This window comes from Corvus moneduloides, chromosome 11 (genome assembly GCF_009650955.1).
Source record: "Corvus moneduloides isolate bCorMon1 chromosome 11, bCorMon1.pri, whole genome shotgun sequence".
Lineage (NCBI taxonomy): Eukaryota > Metazoa > Chordata > Aves > Passeriformes > Corvidae > Corvus > Corvus moneduloides.
This window is the reverse complement of record NC_045486.1, coordinates 10,523,156-10,548,899: the sequence shown is the minus strand read 5'-3', so window position 1 is coordinate 10,548,899 and position 25,744 is coordinate 10,523,156. Positions and strand designations below refer to the sequence as shown.

Sequence of the window (25,744 nt, the reverse complement as noted above, 5' to 3'; positions counted from 1 at the left end):
TCACAGCCACTGCCAGCTCAGTGGTTTGGGCTGAGGGAGTTTCCTGTGTTCACCACTGCCTGGTTTTCATTGCTGCAGCAGGAACAGCCCCATAAATATCCACGGCAGCACCTCCAAGATGCCTTCTGCTTTGAAACAGGCAGGTTTCAAAGGATAAGTCCTAGGAGGCAGCAATCATCCTAAAGAAAAGGTGGCTAAGTGAGGGCTGTAACATTGCACTTGGCCTCAGCTTTCTGAGACCACAGGCTCAACCTGTGCACCTGTCCTGGGGCAGCACCCCAGCTTCATTCTGGGGATGTGTCTGGTTTCTCTGTGTGTTGGTCGCCCATCTGCTTTGTTTTGCTGGCTACTCTGGGCCTGGAGGATAAATACAGTAATAACAGTGGTTGTGTTCCTCAGGAGCAGAAGCTCCACAGGACTTTTCACTCTGTCACGTCGCTGTGTGGTGCTCTAGATTTAGCATCACACCACAGGATGGAAGCAGCTTACCTGCTTGCCCTTTTTTTCTTTTTTTTCCTTTGCCAAGTAGAGATCCAAAACTTTTCTTGTTTTCCTGCAGTGAGCAAATCTTTCTGTGACAGAAACCCAATTGCAGCAACGCTCCCTGCTATGAAACACAGCCAGGACGCTTTATAACACAATACTGCTGTACAGCAAACAAAGTGAAGTGGCACAAGAGCATGTTCCCAGTGCTTGGAATTGTTTCCCATGACACTGTTCCCAATAAAAACATGGAAATAAAACCAAACATCTTCCTATACTGAACAGGATGCAGTAACTTCCATCTAAGGGGCAACGATGCCTACATGCCCAAATGTGGTATTCTTTGAAAATCTGGGTCTCACTATAAAAGCTGCTGTTCTAAAACTGTTTTTTTATGGAAAATTTCACTCTATATGACAGTTTTTCTGAACATACTCTTCTGGGGTTTTCAGGATGTTTTTTCTTTGCTTATTTATTTTCTCAGTTCCCAGTCAAACACAAGAGAGGAAGAACAAAATGCAAGAGAGAGCATCCAGTCCAAAAAAGAAAGTAGTAAACATGACTCAGCGAAGCTTAAAAGGCTGAAAAACACAGAGGTATGTAAATGGAAAGCAGAACATGTATTTTCTTTTACAGGATGTGAGGCCTGGCATGTTCCATATGACAGCTTTTGACAAAGGAACAGCAAAATTACTTTCATTACATCATTCACACCACACACTAGGAGAAACTAGAGTGGACAAAAATAAACATGTTTTAAGCTTGAATGTCTCAAAACAAGTAACCAAGCTTTTCTTCTGCCATGGCAGTGGGGTCCAGGGCCCTTGGTGTGTTCTCCTGATAGATCCAGCAGCTGCTGGTCTCACCAGCTCTTGCAGAGCATCCCCCTTCCCCTTGGGCCACAGGCTTTGGAAAGCAGGGGAAACAGTGAGAACACCTTTGCCTCATTTGCTGCTTTTCAGTCCGACACATGTATCTGGTTAATTATTTAGGCTCTCCACTGCTTCTTTACTTATTTATAAAATACAGTTGATTTGCTGCAGTAATTGGAGGCTAGCAGGGCAGACAACCACCAACCACCCCTCCCCAAACAGTCCTATCTGAGCTCAGCTGAATGACAAGCATGACCGGACAGAAATCATTTCACTTTTCCAATGGAAAAAACACACTAATACTGAGGAAAGTTTAATTATTGTATTGGACAAGTGACTGTAGGTTCCTTGGGGGTCTTCAGTAGCACCTTCTGCAGAGGATCAAGAGTCCTTGAAGAGGACTGAGGAGCCCTACAGCTGTATGAGCTGATGTTGGTCAAAGACAGCTGAGAGCTGTGGGCAGGGAAGTGCCGCCAGCCCCAGCCAACCAGATGAATGCCTGGTGGATTAACTGGGAATGTTCTTCATGCCAGGAAAAGCTCAAGGGCTCAGCAAGAGAAGGAAAGCAGGAATCCAAGAGGACTGACAACAAGAATTTCTCCCGAAAGTGAGGGGGATTAGCTGGGGAGGAGTATGCAGGGTTTGAGGGATGGAAAAGAAAATAGCACAGAAGTCAGAAAGTTGGGGGAAGGGGTCTGTTTTGAAACAGAGAGTAGCAGTTAGTACAGGGAGATCAATCCTCATTTCTGTGAGGATGTTTAAAATTAAAACTACACAAAACTAACAGCAGCCACCATAGCTGAGGTTTGAACACCTAACCTTACAGTTAATTAAAATCCACTTTAGCAGAGGAATCTCCCCTCAGCAAGCATCCACCTGCAGAGCCAGGCAGAGCACGGTTTTGGGACACTGGGTCATAACCACCTGGACCAGAGGACCAACAGATACCTGGGCTGGAGTATCTGCCACTCTCTTTCACACATCCCCTTTGCAATGTCTTCCTGTCTCTCTTCAAGAGGTGGCGGGAATTTTTAGTGCCAAATAATGGCCTGACCATCTCCTAGGATGCAACAGATATCTAGTGAGCTTTTGAGCATCTACGGATATGAAATGCAGCAGGGTTTCATTACTCACAAACATAATTCATAGCAACTCCCGTCCTTGGTTGCTGCCCAGTCATGATGGGCTCGTTCTGGTACCAAAGTGCCCAGGCACCATTTATTTTTGATCAATCTTTTGGGGATGTTCTTTAAACATCACCTGTCCCCAAATACTGAAGACAAGTAACAACGTCTCTCTCTGGTTGTTCATTTCAAAGCTCAAGTCCTAAAAGCCACTTCCAGCTCAGTTTAATCCTTGATCAAAGCAGTACAATTTAGCATTGGATTAGCAATCCTCACATTTAAATCTGTCACTAAGAAATGCAGGTGATCTAAGTCAATTCTAAATATTTCAACTAAAGCCACTAAAACTTTATCAGGTAGCACAGGGATAGCATTTTTTTTAACCTTCATTACAGTCCCAGGCTGCATATTCAGTGTTTTGCAGCCACAAATGCACTTATTCTGCCTGGTGTTCCTAACTTTCCTGGAGAACTGCAGAAGAAAAACCCCTCATGTTCCAACACTATTGCCAATTCCTTAAGGATATTTAGCAAAAGAGCATGCCAGGGAAAAAGAACTGTAAAAACTAATACGGCACCAGATCTTCTCCTGGCATCTGCCAATTAAAAAGGGACCCCAGGGCTGTGTTTGATCCAAACACTTCCAGGCATCACTCTAGAAGGTGGAAATCCTGCCTGTGCCACCCTGTTTGTTGCAAACATGAAACTCCTTACAGTGCAGAGAGAAGGCCATGAGGCCTCCAAACCATGGAGGCAAAGAAACAAAGAAGCATGAGGATAAATTGTCAAAGGCAAATGATGCCAAATATAAATTCATACATCTGAAATAAGTTCAGCTCTGAGACTGCCACAGCAGGACTGTAACCCTGGGGTGGACGTGCCCTTGTGTGCAGCAAAGAACACAAGAGAGCATCTCACTGCCTGTGCAGACTCCGGAGGAAGGAGCACAGCGGGGTAATCCCAACCCACATGCTCCCTTGCTCTCGTAGCACCCCAGTAACCGATGTCAAGGGAAGCAGCCCTCAGGCCCCTGCTCAATACTCATGTCTGTTCCATAGAATTGCGACCTTGATCCGAGCAAATACTTGTTTAGTTACTAGGCAAGTCACATATAGGAATTGCACCCTAGATTTAAGGTCCAGTCCACATCAGAAACTTGTGCATTGTGTTCAGGCCCTTTTCTTTGCTACCAAAGTTTTGTACCTGCCAGTCCTGACAGAGATCCTGTGTGTCAGCACACAGATCCTTGCATCAGCATGTAAGTCTCTCTCCCCTTAAGTGAGGCTAAAAGCTGTGTTTATGCATTCAGTGAAGTCTGGAATCAATAGCATCCGAGTTACGCTGAGCCCCTAAAAGCTGTTTTGCTTTAGAGGTCCCTATAAAAATGCGGGTCATCTTCCTTAACAACAAAGGGCTTTGATCTGCTGCAGGAGTGCCGCCGGCTGGAAGGGCTTGCACAGGGGAGTCGAGCTCCCAGCGGTGAGATCTGCTCCAGGCTCCATTAAAATGCAAACCTCCCAGAAATCAAAGGCAACAGCAGCAGGACTGAGCCCCAGCTGCAGCACACCACGGGAGCTGGGAGTGCAGAGACCTCCGAACACTCACACAGCAAAACTGGGGGCGAGGGACCCTGGGATCGCAGGCCAGCACAACAAAACTTCTTCAATTCTGATCACATGCAACACTGCAGGATGGTGAGTACGGAAGCTGTCCTGCCTCAGATTAACTTGCTCTGAGATAAAATATTACTGTTCCTCAAATCTTCTCAAAGTTCATTTTCTCCCCATTATCCTGCCAGGTTTCTCCTCCTTTCAACCCCCACCCCTTCTGGAAGGAGTGTAGGGAGGGATAGGCACCATGACTCCCTAACAGTCTGGTGGAGTCCGACATCCAAATGCTTCTCCCTGCAAAGTAACAGCTCCCACATGGGAGGAGGGAAACCTTATGAGACTCTGAGGTGCACCTAAATCTACTTTACTGCAGTAATAACCATGGCAGATGAAAAGAGGAAAAAAATCCAGAGAGTCAACGGGGAAAAAAAAAAAAAATCTAGTATCTGAAAAATATAGGACATGCAAGAAATTAAAATAATCCTACTCCTGTCTGCCAATGCTCAGAGGGTGAAAATCAATCACAGACCAAGTAGCTTTTTTCCTCTTGCCCAGCTAAGGAAAAGTAAATGCTCAAGTGAGTGCCCTCCAAGTCCCTCTCGCAGGCAGGAGCGAGCTGCTCCGCTCTGACCATACCTTTGCTCCTCCGTCTCACCACTCCGAGCCGGCACTTGAGCGAGACAGCGAACATCTTCCTGCAGCCTCCAGCGCTGCACTCACATGGCTCTGTGCCGCTGCTCCCTCCGCACCTCTGCCTGGCTCTGCGAGGGGCTGCCGGCTCGAAATTAATGTATCATTACTGTGAAATAGAGTCGAGCTTTAGGCAGTGGCAGAGGGAGTGAGAGGGAAGGGGGCTTGGGGGGAGGATAGCAAAGACTGAGCTAAAGGGGGCACAGACCCTTTTCGGTACTTTCAGTGCAGAGCTGTTTTGTTATCTTGTCCAGATGAATAAAATCACACATTGATGTTTTAAACCTATCACCAGCCTCCCACTGTTAAGGGCTGGGAATCTGGTGCTACATTAACATATTAATTTGCAAAGTAAGATTATTCCTTAGCACACACGGGTGCATGCTTGCACTTCACCAGAAAGCTAATCCAGAGATTACCAGAGCAAAGGAGATAAAAGCCCTCAATTTTATGGGAGCAGTTCACCAGAAACCCAGCACCCGCACAAATACAGTGCAACTGTAAGCAGCCCCAGCAGGGCAAGTCCTGCTAAAGAAACTTCCCTGCAAAAGAGCTTTTTGTGTCTGTAGAAACCACTGACAGTGTCATGCAGACCTAAGAGGAAAGCCACCATCCCACAGACCACACGTGGAACATCAGCTTCCCAAACAAACTTCACACTGTTTTTTCACGGAAGGACTTTAGAGAGGGTTCATGATGGCACACAAGTCTCACTGCCTTCCTTGTCCAACCCTGCTCATCCCCACACTCTTCTGGGAGAACACCACCTGCTGAGGACTCTGCCTGACCAATATGTTACTACTCCCTTTCATCTGAATTTTAGACCAAATCACACTGGGAGTAGCACTTTAGTTAACCTTTTCTGCTGAGCTGAGCCTCTCCCAGCAGCTGAATAAGCAAAATATTCTTCCCTGTCTCTCTATGGGAACTCAGACTACAGCAGTAGTGGTTCTCAACTGCTTCTTACCATGGTCCCAGGGGAGCTCAGAGGTGCCTTCCAGGAACCCATAGGGAAACTCTGGATCTGTAGAAGAAAGCTTCATTACTAAATCAATACCTGAGGGCTAAAGGCTGCCCTCAATAGATGGACATCTGGGAGTTTAGCTCTAGCCAGCATTTCTGCTGATCCCACAGATAACTTTGGAAATTGCAATTCGCTGCCTGCAGCCATTGGTCTGTGGAAACAACACACTGTGGCTTTCCAGGAGTCTCCTTAGAGACGTGACACAGAATAATTCATCGCCAGTGCCTGAGCTCAGTGATGCTCTGCCACTGAGTTTTTGCCCTTAGTCACCAGGGTTACCCTCCCACTTTTTAGGCTGGAAGGACACATGAACAGTTTTGCAAATTCAGACTCAGAGGTGTACGTTTGGAACGAAAGAAAAACAACACAGACTGACCCAGAAAGCTTTCCAGCAGGGAAAGGGCTATGGAGAACTGCTCAGGATGTGTAGAAGCATTAGCAGCACACACAAATGGCAATCCCGGAGAGCTAACACCGAATTCCAAATTTAAGAATTCCCATTACAGACCCTCAAAACTCAATAAACCCTCAGTACTTTCGAGGTCAATCTTGATGTAATGGCACAAGAGATTTTCCTCTTGCCTCCATCTTGATTTTTTTAAAATTATATAGAGTTGAAAGCATTGACAGGTGTGTATTAACTATAGATAAATTTAGATGTAAAGTATGTATTTAAAGCCTTATACAGAAGATGAAAAGCCTGAGCACTTGGGGGCTGTTGGACCCCAAATGTTCAATTTCTGAGACAGCCTGAGAGCTGACTCCCAGCTCCCCATGCACAATTCCTTGCTCTGTTGAAGCTGCTTTTTCTTCTCTCCCCTCTACTGAGCACAGGCATCTCTAATTAATTTCACTGGAGCTGTAGCAGAGAATCTTACACTCTTTTTCCAATTAAAATATCATTTTGCACCAGATATTCCCTGCTTTCATGATGCTGAAGTACCAGTCTACAAATAAGACTAGAGGAACCATGCCATTTCATCCTCTCTCTAGGTTCATCACCAGAATTTAAGCATATCCTGACTTAAAGCTGAATATTAAGATCCAATTTACCCTCCTCCGAGAGTCTCAGAGAACTCCTTTAGCCAGGGGAATTGCCTGGATGTCCCAAGACAATTGGTTTTACCTTAGAGGAAATTCCAGTTGAAAACAAAACACAGCTGTTTCTCTTTGATACTGAAACAAATGTGTTTTCTGCTCTCCCATATATAAATCTAATCCTCATTTCAGCTCAGGAAATGACTGTGGGGACACCGGTCATCAAGAGTGCACAATAGAAGGAGTGAGAAATGCAGCAATTAAACTAAGAGGATAAAAAAGCATTTGTATAATGGGAAATCTATTACCATTTATCACGTCTAGTATTTGAAGTGGGCCTGCCAAGCCATAGAATCCATTGCAAATAATGCAAGAGGATAATGAAAATATGCACCAAGTTTCAGAAAAAATAAAGCCAAACACAGTGTGATTAATGAATATACAATATTCAGAATATATGTATGTGCTGCTGTGTTTATCTGTCTGACAATGATTACACTTTTTCTATAACAGCAACCGGTGGAGAAATAGCAAGGAAAAAAACCAGCCTTCTATCAACTAAACATTTGAAAATATGTATCAGAACAAAATTAAAGGAGCAGAAACTATTCAAAGTAGAGCTCACATTAAATTAGTTCATTTTTCCCCTTCAAGTTGCCATACAGTTTGTTTCCTTCCTCGGGAATAATAAAGCAAAATCCTGTGTGTCTAATAAATACCCTGAAAATTACACACTGTACTAAAATGCATTTTAGAAGGCAGTATTTCCTTACTAACAGGTGCAGTTACGGCTGAATATATTAATGTTACAAGTACTGATAATACTGCCTTTGTGAATTTGTTCTGATTATTTTCATCTTCTCTTCACTAGTTTAAAGGATGTTGCTACATTACTTTTTATGTGCTTCAATGACTATCAGTACAGTCAGTGGGCAGACCCATAAAACAGGCTCTGGGGAGAAAAATGCAGATTTATATGGAAAGGCAGCCTCTTCTTTTCTTCTGGTATTTGCACATTGTCTGCAAAAAATAAAACCAGATATTTCCAGATACTGGGCTAACACTCTTTTTATCATCACTGTAGATCAGACCACATTAAACTGGCTAACCATTGTACACCTTCCATTTAGAAAGAAAGCAAAATAAACAAAGTTCACTACAGATAGTTGTTTCTCCATAAATAGGATATAAGTATCTACGTGCATATAGATTCTGTGGGATTACTGTCCTGCAAAAATATGTCAAATAGACTGGCCAACAACAATCTGAAGGTATCTCTCAAAAACATTCATGCCATAGTGAATATTAAGACAATCTATTGCAATTAACAGACAACAGATCTCCCCCTAAGAGCTTGGGAGCTCTTTGAGAGCCACAGAAGCAAATAACATTGGCCAACCGTGGCATTAAAGCATTTGGAGACAAAAAGTCTGCCTTAGATAAGCAAGCAGGATCAATGCTGAAACAACAAATTCAATACAGTAAGCCTTGAACCAAAGACAAGATGAGCTGATCTATAAAATTCAGGTATCCCACAGACTCATTGGCTGCTATCTGTTGGCAATGAATCCCCCCTTCCTGGCATATGATTTCCCACAGAAGCACTCGTATCTGCTGTGGAAAGCAGAGCAGCACCAGGGTAGCCAGAAGGGGCTCACCCCTCCCCCAGGCTCCAAGTTTATTGCCTCTTGGAGTCTGTTAAATCAAATATGCTGCTAACAAATGCTGTTAGTTCAGGCTGGGGGGGGTCAAACTGGCAGCTCAGCAAAGCCAGACTGAAGTGGCTTCTCCGTGTGTATTGACATTGTCAATAACAGACGTTTGGAAGAAGATGTTCTGCCCACATTGACACCTGTACCGCTTTAACTGATTACCCTTAATAAATGATCCTGTGACAGCGTGAACAATGAATAATTTCATTGGAACCACGCTCATTAGTAGACAATTCCCAAAAGGAAATGGTCTAAATTATGCTTTACAAGTACCTTGCCTGATCCTAATTAGCGTGGCTACAGCTTTCCCTGTGCAATGCCACAGCCTCCAACAGAGTAACATGGGGGGGGGGGGAGAAGTTTCATGTGCATTATTAGGTTTAATTACCCTGACAATAACTTTTGCGGGTAACAGTCTGTTATAAACTGTGTTCAGCAAAAAAGGCAAACAGGCTTCAGTCATTAACCCTAACCCTTGATATTTTGGAAGTTCTTATTTTCTGCATCCATGGGCACTTTTTCTGACACACGCTCTGAACATCCTGTGCAACTTTTTACAAACTCACCAGGACACTTCATGAGAAGTGCCATGTTTAATTTTCAGCTACATGCAATTATTTCCCCTGAGTTAGACTTCTCCAGACCCTCAACCCTCTGTAGCACCAGCTGCAAGAGGCTCTTTGGAGAAATTTCTAGTTCTCACCATTGCATTTGCTGAGACCAGGAATGCAGCCGTGTGTAAGCACCATTTGTGCTGACAATGTCTTCCCTTTTTTCTCTCCATAAGTCTCACCCCAGATTGGCAGGAAGACTGAACACATAGGATTTTTCAGGAACTTTTCTGCAATTCAAGTGGGTGTATGGCATTTGAGATATGTCCTAGAGTTAAGAAGACAAGTAATTTAAGCATTCACCTCTATGTTCCTTTCTTGAGCTTCCAGCTTGAGGCCTATCAGTATTTGTCATAGCCATCTCCTCCTACTATGACTATTTTATCAGCTGACTTTTGGAAATGGGTTTAGCAGAACTGTATTATCCCAAAGAGCAGTGACCAAAGTGGTACTGCCTGTTGCCCACAGTAAGAAGAGTGGTCCTGCAGGTGGAACACTGTTGCCAGGATTCAGCCTAAGACCATAGTTTATTTTGCCAGGAAATGCTGAAGCCATCCTTCAATAATTAAATGATAGAGTATGTTTGTTCAATCTGTGAATCCATGGACAAGGCATCAGTCTTTCCAAGGAGGCAGCTGAGGCTCCTGAAGCAAGAAATTAAAATAGTCTTATCTCCGTGCGCTGTACTGCCACTCGCTCCGACTGCCAATTGACTCGGGAGAATGAAAGGCTCTTACAAATGCTGACTGCAGATGCCTGCCTAGACAGGGGTCATGCTCTGCCTTCATGTATGTACTCCCAACAGTCTTCTCACTGTATTTGACATTGCTGTTGTGCTAATGAAGCAATTAGCCAGGAACAGCCCAGACAGTTAGTAAGCCAAAGGCCAAAAGGCATCTCCTTTTTAAGCAGGTTCTTGTGCCCCAGTTTAAGCGCCAGCTGCAGTCCTTTACTGTGAACACAGTTAAAGGTAACACACAAATCCCTCACTTACAGAGCACCATCAGCCCCAGAAAGGATGGTAGGAAGGCTGCGGTCACTGCAACCTGCAGCTTACCTTTGAAATTAAAACAACCTCGTTTTAGATATGTTGTATAGGGAAAATTTAAATAACCATGCAGAATCAGTACTGCTCATGCTAGGATGTACATGTAGCTTTTAAAATAGGGTGTTTGTGCTGGTAGAATTGCTGTTACTAAACTTAGCAGCCAGTAAAATCTACTTTGTTTCTTAAGCAAAATATTGGAAGCTTCTAGTTAAACAATTATTAATCAATAGCAGAATGTTCAAGAGGTCTTAAGGACCCATGAATTTGAATTTTATTATTATCATTAAACACATTGCACTAATATTATGTTTGCTTATAGAAACCTCATTTGGGAGCTCATTTTGCCTACAGCGTTCAGATGTTCCCATACCACACTGAGCAGGGTTTGAGTGGAAGAGGTAATGAAAGAATGGGCCAAGAGATGTACAATTATCTCCATTTTAAACTGTTATAGACAAATGCCGTTTCTGAAATAATACCAATAAAGGTGTTTTACTCACAAGAACAAATTAACGAAGGCAACAGCACATGATTTGTATTCTGGTCTCCTTAAATCAAAACCAGATGTCTGCCTACCAGAAAACCAACCAGGTTTGCCTTGGTCTTGTCCAAGTTGCCAGGTGTACATGGCTGAAGGATTTGGCCTGTGTTTTTACAGGACATCAAGCTGAATTATCTTTGTCCATCATCAAATCTAATGACCAAATCCACTGTCACACATAACTGGCATTGTTTTTTCATATGCAAAACAGCTGTAGCAGTTTACTCTGGCAGGAAATTTGCCCATCAGTGGTCTACCCACTAGGCTGGGAGCCAACAGCGGAGTAGGTAACTGAGCCCAGCCGTGAGTAAATCCATATATCTATCTGAAAATTCATCATTAATTTTTCCTACTTTAAGCACCTTTCTATTCACACAAGGCTTGAATTTCTCATCCCATTTGATAGTAGGTGCAGATTTGCCAGCCCCTGTGGTTATGAGACCCAGAGCTGCGCCATCACAGAGGTGGCCCAATGTTCACTTTTCCAGGAACTGACTGCACCTTTAATTAACTAGAGATTTGTTTGGGAAGTGTCTAAATTGTAACAATTATGACCATGATGGCATAATTAATAATGGATTGAATTTGGCCAACAGCTGATATTTTGAAAAGCACTTACCAGCAATTTCATACTTCCTACTAAGTGAGATATTTATTTTTGTCATCCAAGGGAGACTTTAAGAACTCCATCTCCCACGTCTACTGTCTTCAGACAATTTATTATCCCCATTTCTGAAGTATTTTCCTACCTCAATAGCCTACATTTCCCTCATCCCAGAATTGCCAAATTGATTTCTCTAATCATCAATGCTAGACTCAGCCCTTCATGAAGGCTGCAATTCAGTCTATACCTTATATTTTATGCTGACGTCTAAAAACAATGTCAAAGCTGCATTTTATAATCAGGGAGCCTGAAACTTTCACTCTCTATTTGCATTTCCTTATTATTGGGTTGGTCCCATCATCAGGTGAATGAGGTGAAAACACTTTGCTCCAAAGTCAGCGTTGATGCATCCTACAGGTAGGGCTTCAGATGGATCAGAGTAAGGATGCTGCCTGGATTTTTCTAAAACTCTTATGCTGCCTGGCTTTGCTTATTTATTTTTATTTTCCAACTGCAGAAAACCTGCCAAAGCAAGTGCCGCAGAGTATTTTGAGAAGGTAATTCGGTATGTGTCTCTGCTTCCCTAGAAAATCCAGCTGTTGGCCTCCAGGTTCACCTGTGCTTGTCTCATCCGCAGACAAATTCAAGATCTGGCTGCAAAATGGACTGAACTACACAGCTTCTGCAACTACTTTATAAGCAAGCGAGATGTGGATGCCACCTCTAATCATTTGAGCACTCACATACTTGCTCTTGAAGAAGAAAAACATCTGTCTCACTGGATATTTTCACTCATTTCCTTGGTGTTTATTACAGTTGATCCCAAGATGGGAGGACTGGGTTGACTGATCACTCCAGTCCTCTGAAAGCTGATGCCTGCAGCTCTTATTTACGCACTCTCTAGCGCTTGGCATTATATGAAATGTGAGAAAGAGGCACACAGAAATTCAAAGAACACTTAACAGTAAGAAAGTGTATTTATCAGAACAAGATTAAAGAGATTTAAGGAACTCATCTCTTTTTCTTTTTGCAAATATTAGCCTTCAGCAAAGACATAAAAACATTTGTCTTCATTCTAAAGAGAATATTATCAACTAATTAATTTCTGGCACCAAACAGTCCGAATGTAGCAGAGTTTAATTGCTGAAAATGTTGAAACAGAATATTTTCTCAGCAAAATTTATGTTTGGTTACAATGGATTGAATCTGTTTGATCAAAAGCTTTCTCTGTGCAATTGTCTTTGCTGGAAGTTAAGAGAGACCATAACCATTTGTGAGCTTTTAGTCACCTCTGAATCTCCAGTGAATGCCAGCAATCCCCTTTCCACGGGCACTGCAGGATGTGCAAGTGGGTGCCCAGGAGGAGTTATAAATAATGCAGCTCCACAATGCCCTTAGCAAAGAGGGAGATCGGAGCTGCTGGGCTTTGAAAGGGCACCCTACTCCAGTCAGGAAGCACAGCTTTCTCCTTCTGCTGGTCTCCACAAGGGAAATCACTTCGAAAGGTTAAAAAAGGGCAACTCTTTCTTGCTCAATAGACCAGTTTATATCTTGTGATATGAGCAGAGCTGTTAATAACGGCTTCATTTACAGTTCGCTCACCACTGCAGGGCACAGGCAGAGAGAGGATTATCAGGGTCTCCAGCCCGTGCCTTTCTTGGGTTCCTTTTGCCTTTATCTACAAATATCCCAGCCTTGATGCTATTAACCCTGACTCCTTCAGAGCCACACATTAATCCCAGTCTAGGTTTTCTCCTTTCTACCAGCAACAATACTGTCCTCACTAGCAGAACACTTGGTGCCAGGTCTCAGTGCTGCCCCAGGACCTTCAGAGGTTTAACCTCAGCTGCTTGACTGCTGTTTGCAGTGTTCCAGCACCACCCCCAGACCATGACCTTGACCAGACAGTGCGGCACACATAGACCCAGCCTTGTGCCAATGCTCTGCCAAAAGGATCTCTTTCCCTTTCCTGTTTCTCCACCTTCCCTAATGTAGTCCTGTCCAAATCACTTCACTTCTTGCAATCCCATATAAAATTTTATTTAGAGGTCCCTCACACTATTTAAGTCATCACCGCTTTTACCAAACATCATCCTCACACCTAGGGGCATACAGAGCTCTATGAACAGCCACATTCGAAGAACAGAGGCATAGGAATAAACAAATCTCTCTTTCCAGCATTTGAATTTATGGCTAGAAACTAAACTATCAGCTTTGCAATGATTTACTGCTGTACAGTGAGACCCACAAGATATAAACAGAGAAGACAAACCTGCAGGACAATAAATTGCCACAAACCAAGCTGTCATCACAAAAGGCATAAAAGCCTTGTGAAAACCACCCTGCTGATGGGACACAGAGGGTTTTATGGCAGCTGCGCTTCTGCAGACATGAGGTACAGGGGCCTCTTCCAAAGTAGGAGATGCCCATCCCTGGCCTCTACCACCACCTGCAGCTCTTCCCGCCTCCTCCCCTGCTGAGGGTCTGGGATACCCTTCTTATGAGCTTTGCCCATGATTTCCTAAAGTACCCAAACCCTTCGGACAGCCTGGCCATGCAGTTTTGGACTCTCTTATTGGTGTAGCCCCCTTCTGAAAGGGAACCACTCTGATAGGCACCTATCTGAAGATGTTTGTCGTCACCCCAGGGATCAGGTAGGACAAGACCAGCTCTGAGAGCAGTCCATCAGAGATCACTGCAGCTTCTGATCTCCTCTGCCTGCGAGGGCTGCCTCTCTGTGCGTCCTCATGTCCCTCCAAGCCCCAGTACTCATGAACTTCAAAGCCACAAGAAATGCACTAGCAATTCTGGCAAGCTCGGCCAGTGACTATAAGGATGGCTTGGTTTTAATCATGTGCCTGGGGGATTTCTTGTGGGAGGATGAAGCAACTAGGTCTGGCATCACTTAGGAATGAAAGGGTAGGATTTTAACAGAGATGATCTGAAAGGCTGAGCAACATCCCTTTGAATGAATTTACATAACCCAGAAGTTCAGCAGCTCTGTATTTTTAAGGTAGCCAATACTGGGTAAAAAAATCAAAAGAATAAATGTGTCTTAGCTTTCAAAGGGACCAGAGGGGGAAAAAAAATTAATTCCCCATAACATTACACATGATTGGGATGTAGGTTTATATCCAGAGCCCTAGACCAGTGCAAAAATAGCTGTGATAGATGGCACACATGTTTAGGCCACTGACAATCCCCCCTCCCATACCAAATTTCTCTCTTTGTTGAGAGTAACATGAGATTTTCCCAAACAACTCCTTTGCTGAATCTGTCTTTCTGCTTAGACACCACAAAGCCAGGCAACTCAGTGCTGCTTTGCAATAGGAAAGGGGGGGACACAAAACAAAGAAATCCAGAGAGACTGTCCGCAGGGAAATCCAAGGAGCTATGAGAAGATAAAACAAGAGGCAAAGAAGAATCCTTATGAAAATTCATGAGATGTGAAAAACTGACAGGCCAATTAAATATGCCTAAATAGGATCAGAGATTATCCCAATGCCACTGTCGTGTCCTATTGTTCTCCACCCTCCCTTTGTTCTCCCTCCTCCTCAGCCTCCAGAGAACCAGCTCACTGGAGATTCCCAGTCCCTCCTGCTCGTTCCTCTGACCAGCAACAACAACACATGTTACAGACCCACCACTCCCTGCCTTGTGCCTGCTTTTCCCCAGTCCTCAGCCAGCTGCTGGCGTTCCTGCTCCCTGTGCAGTGCTCCTGCAGAAGGAGCACAAACGCTGAGAGCCTGCAGGGAGTGGGGGCTGGCTGACGCTTCTGTAAACACCACACTAATCCGTTTCAGATATTAGACTCCCATATATGTGTTTTTAATAATAAAGGCAACATTTAGATGCTGCCAAGGTATCAGAGAGACAGTAGCAGACAGAGAAGAGCAACCCCCACCAAATAAACAATGGAAAATGCTCGCTTATCTTTTCATACCACTAGGCCTCCAGGCACCCAAATAAATGATTGCATTCATTTACATTTTATTGTGGAGATATAACTGGCTGGAATAACTGCCGGCACAGAATCCAACTGCAGGAATGCACTATTTTTCTCCCCATTTGCCTTAACTGATGCTTTTCTTTTTTTTTTCTGTCAATCCATCTCTATCACTGTTGCCTGGACGGCAGAAGTGCATTAACCCACTACCCATCTTGCACTTAGGGAAAAAAAAAAAGCCATCAGTTCAGCTTTGTAAAAGCCTCAGGCTAACAAACTGTTGCAGAGTAGCAGAGACTGTGAAAGAGGAGGGCCCTTCACCTAAAGCATATCCAGGCAATAAAGCCAAAAAATTCTTAGACAGTCACACATTCATGTCCCAAAACCCTTACAAGCCGTATAAAAGTCAGCACACAAGAGACATCCTAGCCTTCAGTTTTACTTCCCTTACAATCAACAGAGAGGAATAGACTCTCCAGAGAATTCATCATGCAAGTTTTGGATGTTTTGGGTCAAGAAGCACTAGTTCTTCTCCTCTCCCTGCTAAGCAGCCTGACTCCATGGCTTAGAGGGAGAGATCCACTGTGTACACCCAGCTAAGATGGACTCAGGCTATCTAACTACTATTGCCCCCACAGCATGGCATTAACTACAGGTTCAAAAGATCTGTGTTGGTCTTTTCATCAAAAGAAAAACCAAGTAAATAAAAAACAACCAAAGCATTCCATCTCTCAGGTCAACACCTTAGAGCTCACTAGATGAGATGGTTAGAAGGAAGTGGACTGAATATAAAACTCAGCTGTGACGGGACCACATTCCCAGCCTGAGAAACTCAGGACTGGGGGTGAACCTTCTCAGTAACAACCTCCTATTAAAACGATAAAGTAAAATACACACAGGTTTAACAATAGAAATGACTGTCAAACTGTCAAAGCTGGTTAATGTTTTCCACTGCCTTCTCACATTCTGACACCTAAATATTTTCAGGTTTTAATTTCCTTTCTTATCTGTCGATCAGTTCCTTACTAAAGATAAGGTAAGAAATATATGAAAACTTTAAGCAAAAGTATTTGAATATATTTCACTGGAAAAAATGGTAGCAGACACACATCTCAGACTCTTGAACTACCTAGGCAGGTAAGAGAAGTGAAAGTCAGGACAACTGGAAGCTGAAGCCAAGAGCAGGACAGTTACCAGTGCTGCTAATCATGGCATTTTCTCAGGCCTCAAGCTCAGAGGCCAGTGCCCATCCCTGCCCCAGTCTGTGTAACCCTAGGCAAGTCCAGTAACATCTCTGTGCCCCAGGTCTCCAGCTGTAAATGAAGCCGCCCAAGGCCCTGCAAGAATGGGGCCATCCGATGCTCCAGGACAGGGTCAGGAAAGCAGCTCAACAGAATTAGGTGTGTGAGAAAGAAAAAAAGTGAGCCTCTAAAAGGTACAAAAGCTACAACAATACTATTGCAAACAAACCACCAAATGTGATGGCAAGAAGAGCACTGACCTACATTAGACCCAAGAGTGGCTTCGTCCTAAGTGTAGTTTCATAAGTGCTTCACATGCCTTGGACACTGGCAATGCAGAAGGAAGGAAGCTGAGCCTGATGGCCAAATGCACAGACCTACACATTTTCCTCTGCTGGGTCACAGTCCCCAGCAGAAAGTTCAAATGTGCTGGAGACATGTCAGTGAATGCTCTAAAAGACCCTTTTTCACATTCCCAGCATTTTTTGTTTTGCTGTTTTGTAGACAGACTAAACACAGAATCATTTTCAATGATATTACAGCCACAGCATCGTTTGCTTGGAAGGTAAGGATGGATATTATGGACCTGGGTCCACACCAACTTTGATGGACAAGAACATCCCTCAGAAAAACAACAACCTAAATTCATCCATTTCACATTGCTCTTCTGTTTCACAAATATACAGAACAAACATACAGGCTTAAATATCTCAAAATGCAACCACACGTATCAAACAAAATTCTCAATGAGCTACACATTCTCCCTACACTTTCAGGAGCACCATTCTTCCAGAAAGAAGATTCCCTTCTCTCCCCACTTCACAAATGTGCAAAATGCCACCCACGCAAGCAAGGGAAGGTTTATAAAAGGAGACCCAGGAGTTTCAGTTCCCTGCCTTTACCACTTCTCCCACCAGTATTTTTCACAAAAAGCACAACAGCAGTGGCTGGCTATAGGAAGCTCTCCTGTCACACACAAGCAGTGGATATCAAACAGGCACATTGTCGCAAGGTGAGAAGGAACATTCCTGTTTCCTTACCAGTGGTACAGAGGTGCAGGCGGCACAAATCACCTGGGTCACAGAGTTCCTGGCTCTCCCCTTCCTCCTCCACCCTCAACTCCTCTCTCCATCTCTTCCTTCTCCTCGATGACTTCTTAAGAAGCTTCAAAACCTTGTTCACTTTATTCATTTGGTCTCAGGGCTGCAGAGAGGGGCAGGATCTCCCCAACTCCGGAGTCTCAGCAGCTCCAGCTCCCAAGGAAGGAGGGACAGCTAGAAGCATGCAGGTCACTGGGAAAGCGCTTGTGTGTGTGTGTGTGTGTCTGTTTCAAAAGCTGCTTTCCACCCAAAGAGAGAGTTTTGGGTGATGATGGGAGAGGGGGGAGGAGGGAGAGGGATTTCTTTTGCCTCTGTCCATCCACAGCTCTTGCAGAGAACAAGAGCAGGCATTTCTTCTCCCTGATGACTTGGGAAAGCTCATAACTCACAGGGGCAGCAGATCCTGTATAGAGTTTTCAATTTCTGTTTTTGACAATACATGCATTCTGGCAGATTTCAAATACTCCTCAGGCAAAAGAGCCAGTATCAGCTCAGAAAAAGCAGTGACTCTTAAAGAATTCTGGCTTCTTTTCAAAGACTAGAAATAGCTAACACAGACAGCAAATAATATCTGCATCTATGAGAAATGCTAAATAACTGTGCAAGCTTGCAGGAAAGAACCTTGACTTTCCTGTGCTCACACAATTGCTCACCTTTCAGCACTTATTTTCTCACCAGCATCTTTGGAAAAAGGCAAATAATTTTTCCAGTTTCCTGCAGACACTGAGGTAATGCAAGGTGAAGTAGCTAGTCAAGACATTTTTAGCAGAACCACTGAATATACCCCAATAGCTTCTCTTCCTGTTTCAAAAGCTTAGACTCTCTAAACTTTCCAAATAATCTAGAGCCTTTAAATGTTTTTACATGACCCTCTGGTATTTTTACACAGATTTTAATGGACAACAACATGCATCCTATAGTGTACACCCAGGGCCATAGATGCTCTCAGACACCACCAAACCACTGAGAAGAATGCAAGAACCCTGTGTGGGAAGCTCTGACATGATCCCCTGTCCACAGCAATCTCCAAAGACAGAGTTCAGAGTCCCTTCCGCTGCTGCTGCCCTAGCACTGCAAACCAAGGCATGGATGAGCAGTAAGAAGAGCATTCCCCTTGAAAGACTCATTTTGTTTGTAAATGACAGTTTTGAGAGTCAGGAGGCTAAGTGGAAAACAACCCTGTGTGCTTGGGAATGACTGCCTGGGAGTCAGGTGGATGACAGGACGAGTGAAGGCCTGAGCAACCTAATGCAACAGGTGGCATCCCTGCCCATGGCAGGGGGGGACAGAACTAGATGATCTCTCAGGTCCCTTCCAACCCAAACCATTCTATGGTTCTGTGACAAACACACACCTTTACTGCTGGCTTTCAGATTTAAACCGGACCATGAGACACAACTTAAGACAGATGTTTATTAACCCACTTATACACAAAAGAACCAATAGCAGAAGCAGATTATCAGTTCACTATAGTCAGGTCAACCCTTACTCAACCTACAAAGTTATTTGGCTGCAAGAAGAGCTTCCCTTGGAAAACTTTGGGAACTGATGTAGCTCCTGGCCCAAAGTTTCCCCTTTGTCTCTGCCCTGCAGAGAGAGTCAACACCATCCTATCTCCCACACTGATGCCAAGGAAATACCCATCATGATTGTCTCCTGGCCATTTCAGGGAGGAATTATGATTTTTGGGCAGTGACTGCCAACTTGGAAGAACCCTCCAAGAACCCAACCAGGCCAGTGGGGTTTTAGTGGAATGGAAAGGACCTTCTCCAAGCAACCATGTGTGGGATTAGACATGGCTGTGCCAGGCAGCAGGACTGAGAGCCTGTTAATAACCTAAAACTCCATTTAGAGTGATACAATTAAGTACAAACCCTGCAGTAGATAGTATTAATGGATGTACAAATTAAATTATCCTGCACTTCATTTAAGGCATTATAAATAGGGCCATCACTCTAACCACTGAGCAAGATGCAGTCCACGCCCTGCAAAGGCCAGCACAGGGCAGAGCATGGGCACCAGCAACAGCCATTGCCAGCCTCGGATAACCCTTCAAGGACTGAACTCTCAGTGCCCAGACATGGCCACAGCAGCAGTGCCACAGAGCAGACCCCAAGTGCAAGATCTGGCCAATGCTTCTCAGCTTATTAAAGCCCAGATTTTAATGAGCCGTGTCTCCAGACAAGCAGCATCATGCAAATTGCACCACCCCAGGAAATTATGCTGTTCCCCTGCATCACTCTGAGGCATAATTCTTCTCCTGCCACCTTTCTCCAGGGCGGGAGGTAATTTGCACTGCCTCCCTCTCAGCAGTTTACCACTGTCAGGCGCAAAGGCAGCTCTTCTGCTGAGCGAGGATCTCCCTGGCTCCCCTCCAGGGCTGCACAGATGCGCCTGCTTCCCTTTCCTCCTGTCCACAGCCAGCACCCAAATCAGAGCCTGCTCCTGGCAAGAGCTTGTCCTAGTTTGCATTGGTCTCCACCATTTGAGATCCACCTGCTCTTCCCAGGCATTAAGGCTCCCACAAGCCTCCTGGGAGATGGGCAGGGTGCTGGCCCAGCCTCACACAATGTAGAAGACCTTCGCAGTGGCTTCCAGATTAGATATCAAGCCGGCAGCAGAGTCCCAAAGGGAAGTGGGAAGCACTAGGCAGCCAGCCAGCCTCAAGGGCAGTGAGGTCCATAATTCCTTCTAACATGCAGGAAAACCCAACCTTGTCCACCCAGGCAGCTGCAGACTTCAGCCCTAGTCCTGCTCTTCTTTGCTCAGGCTCCTTCTTTGAACAATCTTCAGCATACTGCTATCATTCCCTAAATTTTCTTCTACCTCCATCTCACTCCTGCTCCAGACTGACTCCATTTCCTCTCTTTTCCTTTGGAGAATGGCTGTAATCCTTCATGTACTCCTAATCAATGAGATTTATGAGTACAATTCCATTTTATTTTGATGGTTAATACTAGCACTAATGCTGCTGTCATGTCTCCATAATTAATAACAAGACTAATAATACAAAACCAATCTAAGAGTCACTTTATTGGTCTTCAATGTCATTAGTTAGAACTGACATAACCAATTCAAGTTGCCATCCATACTGAGCCACCATTACCACTTCTATAAAAACAAAACACATGGATTTGGGACTGTACTGCAGCCCAGACTCTCAGTCCAGCAAGTGATGCTATGGAGGGTCACCTGAGGGTGATCTCCTTCTCATCTCATTAATATTTCTGAGAGCTGCAGCAATACAGTGAGCAGCAGGAAAGCAAGACAGCATGGAGCAACACAAAAGATTTTGCTGATATGGGCTCTCAGGGACTAAAGGTACAACCTGCATGTCCCCTGTGACTGCAGATACTGCCTGCACTCAGCCCATTCTGTATTTTCTCACCAGTTGCCAGTATAAAAGGCAACAAGCCACCATGAACCACTCAGGTCCTGTAGGCGACTTTTTCCTGGTTGAGTAATCATAAGATCTCTGTTTTGGAAAGATTTCTGCTTTATGGCCTGGCTGTTAATCCTATAGATTGCACTCACACTGCTTTCAAAATTTATTTCGCTGTCAGGGCAGCAAGTTGCTGTAGTCATTTGAAGGCCAAAATTGCTGCCTCAAAGCAGTAAGCATTTAAGAGGTGAAAAAGCCTTCAAAGCATCTCACTAACTACTGTGAGTACTGGGAACACTTTGGTTTCCATTCAGGTGATCACACACTCTTTTCATGTCCTACTCCCACTTAGTTTCACCTATTGCTTCTCACAAATTATCTGAAGCTGTTTGATTTGAGCCAAGATTTGGGTAGAATTTAGGAAGGTTCAATAATAACAGAATAATATTGCTAAGTTAATGTAAACTATTTACTTGTCCCTCCTTTTCCAATCAGAGTCCTACAATTAAAGTATAGCTGTTATTAAATGTCTTCCAAAGCAAACCATGCATGTTTCAAATCAGTCTCAATTTAGCAGTTTTATTTTTGTGTTAAATGATAGGGAACAGCATTAGCACAAGGGTCATTACATGAGTCAGCAGCACACGGCAGCTGCCTCTTCCCAACATGACTGAGAACAGCCTCCTGCTGCTCCTCATCCTGGGCAATCTTCCTCTTCTTCCTGCTCCTGTCTAATCCCATCCCTGACTGTAGAACCATTCTATGCCCCGTGGAAGAGCCTGCTCCCTAACCAGCAGTACTATTCAGTATTTCTCAGCACTGGGACATGCCAAGTGATTTCAAACAGGAGGAAGCCGACACTATTGCCTTGAATTCTTAAAAAGCATAGGTATGGTGCATCTGCCACAAACACTAAAGGGAGAGAGGCTTTCAGCAGGAAAATCCCAAGGAGCAAGGGATGCAGAAACACAGCCCTGTTTGCCTATGCCAGGCCACCAAAGTCACAGCTGACAGATTTAAGCAGACCCGAACCTGTGGCCTGTGTTTTGGTAGGCAACCCTCAGGCAAAACTGAAGGCATTGCCCTCCAGAGATGGTGCTTGGCACTAAGTTCTCAAAGCCATCACTGGCTGCTGCAACATGGTTCCAGGAAATCACAGGAACACCGGGGTCTGCTGCAGCCCAGAGACACCACAGACACACCATGTCCTTGTTCGACCCTAAGCAAATGCCTCCAAACAAGGAGATGCATCCTGCTCCCAATACTATTTCACAGGTGAGCCCTTACCTGATCCTTCCCTACCACATTATATTTTGCTTGCTGCATAACTCTGAGTTTCTGTGAGGCTGGAGACAGCACAACATGCTGCAGTTATTAATCACACCATGCAGCACTGCTGTTAGGCTTTGTCATGAAGTCTTCACCTGCTTTAACACCAATCAGTGGCACTGACCCCCTCTGCAAGTTTCTGCTGATGCCCTGCTATTTCATTCCCTTCACTATTTTCCAGCTGTTTCAAAGACCATAAGAAGCTTTTGAGAAGAAAACAGCTTGGTGTCTTGCAACTGCTGCATTTCAAGTTAATTATTTTGGGCTTTTGGCTTTATTACAAAATAATAAACATGACAATAATTAAGGCAAAAAAGAAAGAGGATAATGTTGGAGGTTTGCCACCTGTGTGCAGCATCTTACCAGCTTAACTACAGCTACAGAAATTAAAGTTGGGGATTTCAAAATCTTCAAGCAATGAAAGAGCACAGGCCTAGCAGAGCAATTAAGACTTACACAGCTACTTCCAACCACTCACACTAAGCTAATTCTTATTTCAAGGGAATGTGGTCTCAGAATTAAAACTGCCACAGAAAAAAAAGGCTCAGATGGTTTTTAAAATCTTCACAATTTTAAAAGTATCAGGTGCATGTTTGGCTTTTTGTTTATTTTTCTGGGGCAGGAAAACACTAGCTGTCCAAAAATACCTGTGAAAGAATAAAGAGCTGTAATTGCTGTAGAGACAACAAAACCCACACCAACCACATAAATAAATTTCAGTGCTTGACAGTAGTCATGGTATTTTCACTGTAACAACAGCAATACTGGGAACAGGGAACAGACCATGGCCATTTATCGTCGGAAATTATTAAAAATGCCTGAGTAAAATACGAACTTACTTGACTCACATATTTTCTTTTCCCGGTCCTTTCCCACAACTACCTTAATTTCTCTCACTTGTTTGATAGTAGTTCACAAGCTATTCCAGCACCTGCAGTGCCCTTCTGGCCTCCAAAAGTTGCTGTGTGATCATAACAGCACCAATGGAATAGCAAGCCTCACTAGGCAGGATGAGAGCTACAGCCCTGGAAAAGTGGGGTGACACATTTTGGGGACATTTGGTGACTGACACGTAATCCCTGGGACTCGCAGACACCCAGATGTGCACTGCAGCCAAGCCCAGGAACATGCAGTAGACACTTTTCTACTGGAAGGGAAAGTGGAGAGACCAACATAGAATTGTTAAAGCAAAACTCTGGGTTCTGTTTTGTGAAAGTTTTAATGCTGCACTACTGATGCTTTCAGGTACTGTTTCTCAGCACTCCCATGTCATAGCCTCTCTGAAATTTTATTTTGGTTCAGCAAAGAAATCTGGAAAGGTGACAACTCTGATCCTGTGCCAAATGCAGGCTGGCAAACAGCTGACAAAGAAAGCAAACTCAGAGAAACACAGAGTTTTTCAGGAGCATAAAGTATTACAAGTGGCTCGGTAGTGTCTAAGTCTAAAGAGACTGACCCTGTAACCACAGTTTCTAAGTGGAGGATGATCTCCATCCCTTCACAGAGGCAAAAAACACACATGGGTGCAAAATTCCACTTTTACATGAATCCCTGAGGCTCATAAGTGAAGGACTAGAAAGAAAAAACAGTACTGAGAGATAATTTAGAAAGAGCAAGCAGAGGCCAGTTACACACATGGCTTTTAAGACAGGATGGCTGGAGAACCATTGGTGGAATGAAACTGAAAGCTGCCCTGCCAGTCTGAAATCAGCCTGAGGGTGTCATGCAGAAAGAGGCATTAACTGACAAGGAGTTTGATTATGAGATGTGGGACTCAGTCCAAACCCGGGTGAAATATGCCCTGTGTTCAGTGGGAATTCCAATGGAGGTGGGGGATTCAGCAGCTCAGAAGAACTAGGAAGATATTTACTCTGCAGCAGACCAAAGACGTACTGACAGTGCAACATGTTTCAGTGGGATGAGATGGGCACAGTTTGCTCTCCTACCTCCAAAAATGTACCTGTTCTGCAGGCAAATAGACACCACCACACTTCAGAGAGGAGCTCTGAGCTCATAGCCTCACAAGGGATTCACACTGACAAATGTTGTTATTATTTTGCAGATCAGAAAGCTAAAGAGGAACAAATCCTACCCTATTCTCCAGCAGTGTCAGGCATGACTGTGAATAATCAGCTGCCCAAAGCCTACTTGCAATCATTGCAGTTGAAAGAGCCCTGGCTGTCTTGCTGTAATCAAGAAATGGAGGCCAGAGGCAGCCTCCTGCAAGCAGGAGATAGCTCAGCCTGTAAGGACCTCTGGCCAGATCATGGAGAGACCTCAGAGATGCCAACTGGCCCCAAAACACCCTTCCTTTTCTTGGTAGGGGAGCCATGATTTACCACTAGGAGAGGTGAAAGGCATTGCTTCAGGACTGTGCAAGGTGATGGGCCACACCATGTGGTCCCAAGCCAACCCCTTGAAATCAGCAGGACTTTGGTCTCAACCACCCAGCTAAAAACAGAATAAGAGCACATGCACCATCGAGATGCTCTGAGAACTCAAATACATTCAAGCACTCAGATGTCACAGTAATCAGGGCTATAATACAGGAATATTAGGAGGAAAAACAATGTCATTCTCTCATTCAAATGAAGGACTCCTGTGGCCAGGGTTCAGCCTTGATGAGAGCTGGAAGAAGAAGGCTGTTCCCAAGTTTCTCACTATCTTCTCTTCCCTTCACTTCCACCCAGGATCATGTGCCAGAGCATCCCGGCTGGCTCATTGTTCCCTATTAATTGCAGGATCTGCTGACCCTTGAAGCTGCCATAGCCAGTGAGAAGCAGCCAGCTCATTGCTCCTCCCAAATCTCACCACCTTCTTAATGTCCTCAGGAGACCCCATTTGGAAATGAAGTCATGGGCTTATTACAGCTGTTCAGAGACTCAGCTCTCCCACTGAGGTTCTGAGGGAATTGAAACAAAATGCTCTGAAAAGATGGTACTGTCAAGCAAAGCAATACACAGTGGTGCTTCTGGCACAAGATGCTAAGTTCCCTCACCAGCACCTTGGACAGTTAAGAAACAAAAGGAATGCCACTCCTGGACCCAATTTCCCTCTTCCATTTATTTCTTTCTGCAGTGCCTAACCCAAGTCAAGCCTAAACATCAGTGTGATTCCCACTCGCTCTCTGCCATCAATCTTCCTCTGCTTTCACGTTGAAGTCCTGCATCAGCAAAATAGTTAAGGAGGGACATTTCCACACCACATTCTGTCAGTACAGATTATTTCACTCCCTTAAGCTCCTTGGGTGTGTAATTTTCAGGAAGCTCAAATACAGCAGATATCTAAAGCCGTAGGCTTGTGGAGGCAGGAATTACCAAAGCCTGTCACCAACAGCAGCAAAGTTTAGCATATTCTCCCCAGCCATTTAGGTTCACTCCTGTAATCACT

At 44.3% G+C, this 25,744-nt stretch overlaps 1 protein-coding gene across 4 annotated transcripts in view; it reads right to left on the bottom strand.

The window, feature by feature from the left end:
- The window catches only part of GRIP2 (glutamate receptor interacting protein 2), a 267,142-nt gene that overhangs the window by 120,489 nt on the left and 120,909 nt on the right, over positions 1-25,744 (bottom strand). The window contains exon 1 of one of the 4 annotated variants that reach the window (XM_032120777.1): positions 17,584-17,865. The exons of 1 other annotated variant lie outside the window; for it this stretch is intronic. In XM_032120777.1, coding sequence (XP_031976668.1) covers positions 17,584-17,734 — 151 coding nt within the window. In that variant the 5' untranslated portion in view covers positions 17,735-17,865. Of the gene's footprint in view, positions 1-17,583; positions 17,866-25,744 lie in introns of those variants that run through there. 2 more of the 4 variants (XM_032120776.1, XM_032120772.1) reach the window with 2 other exon arrangements.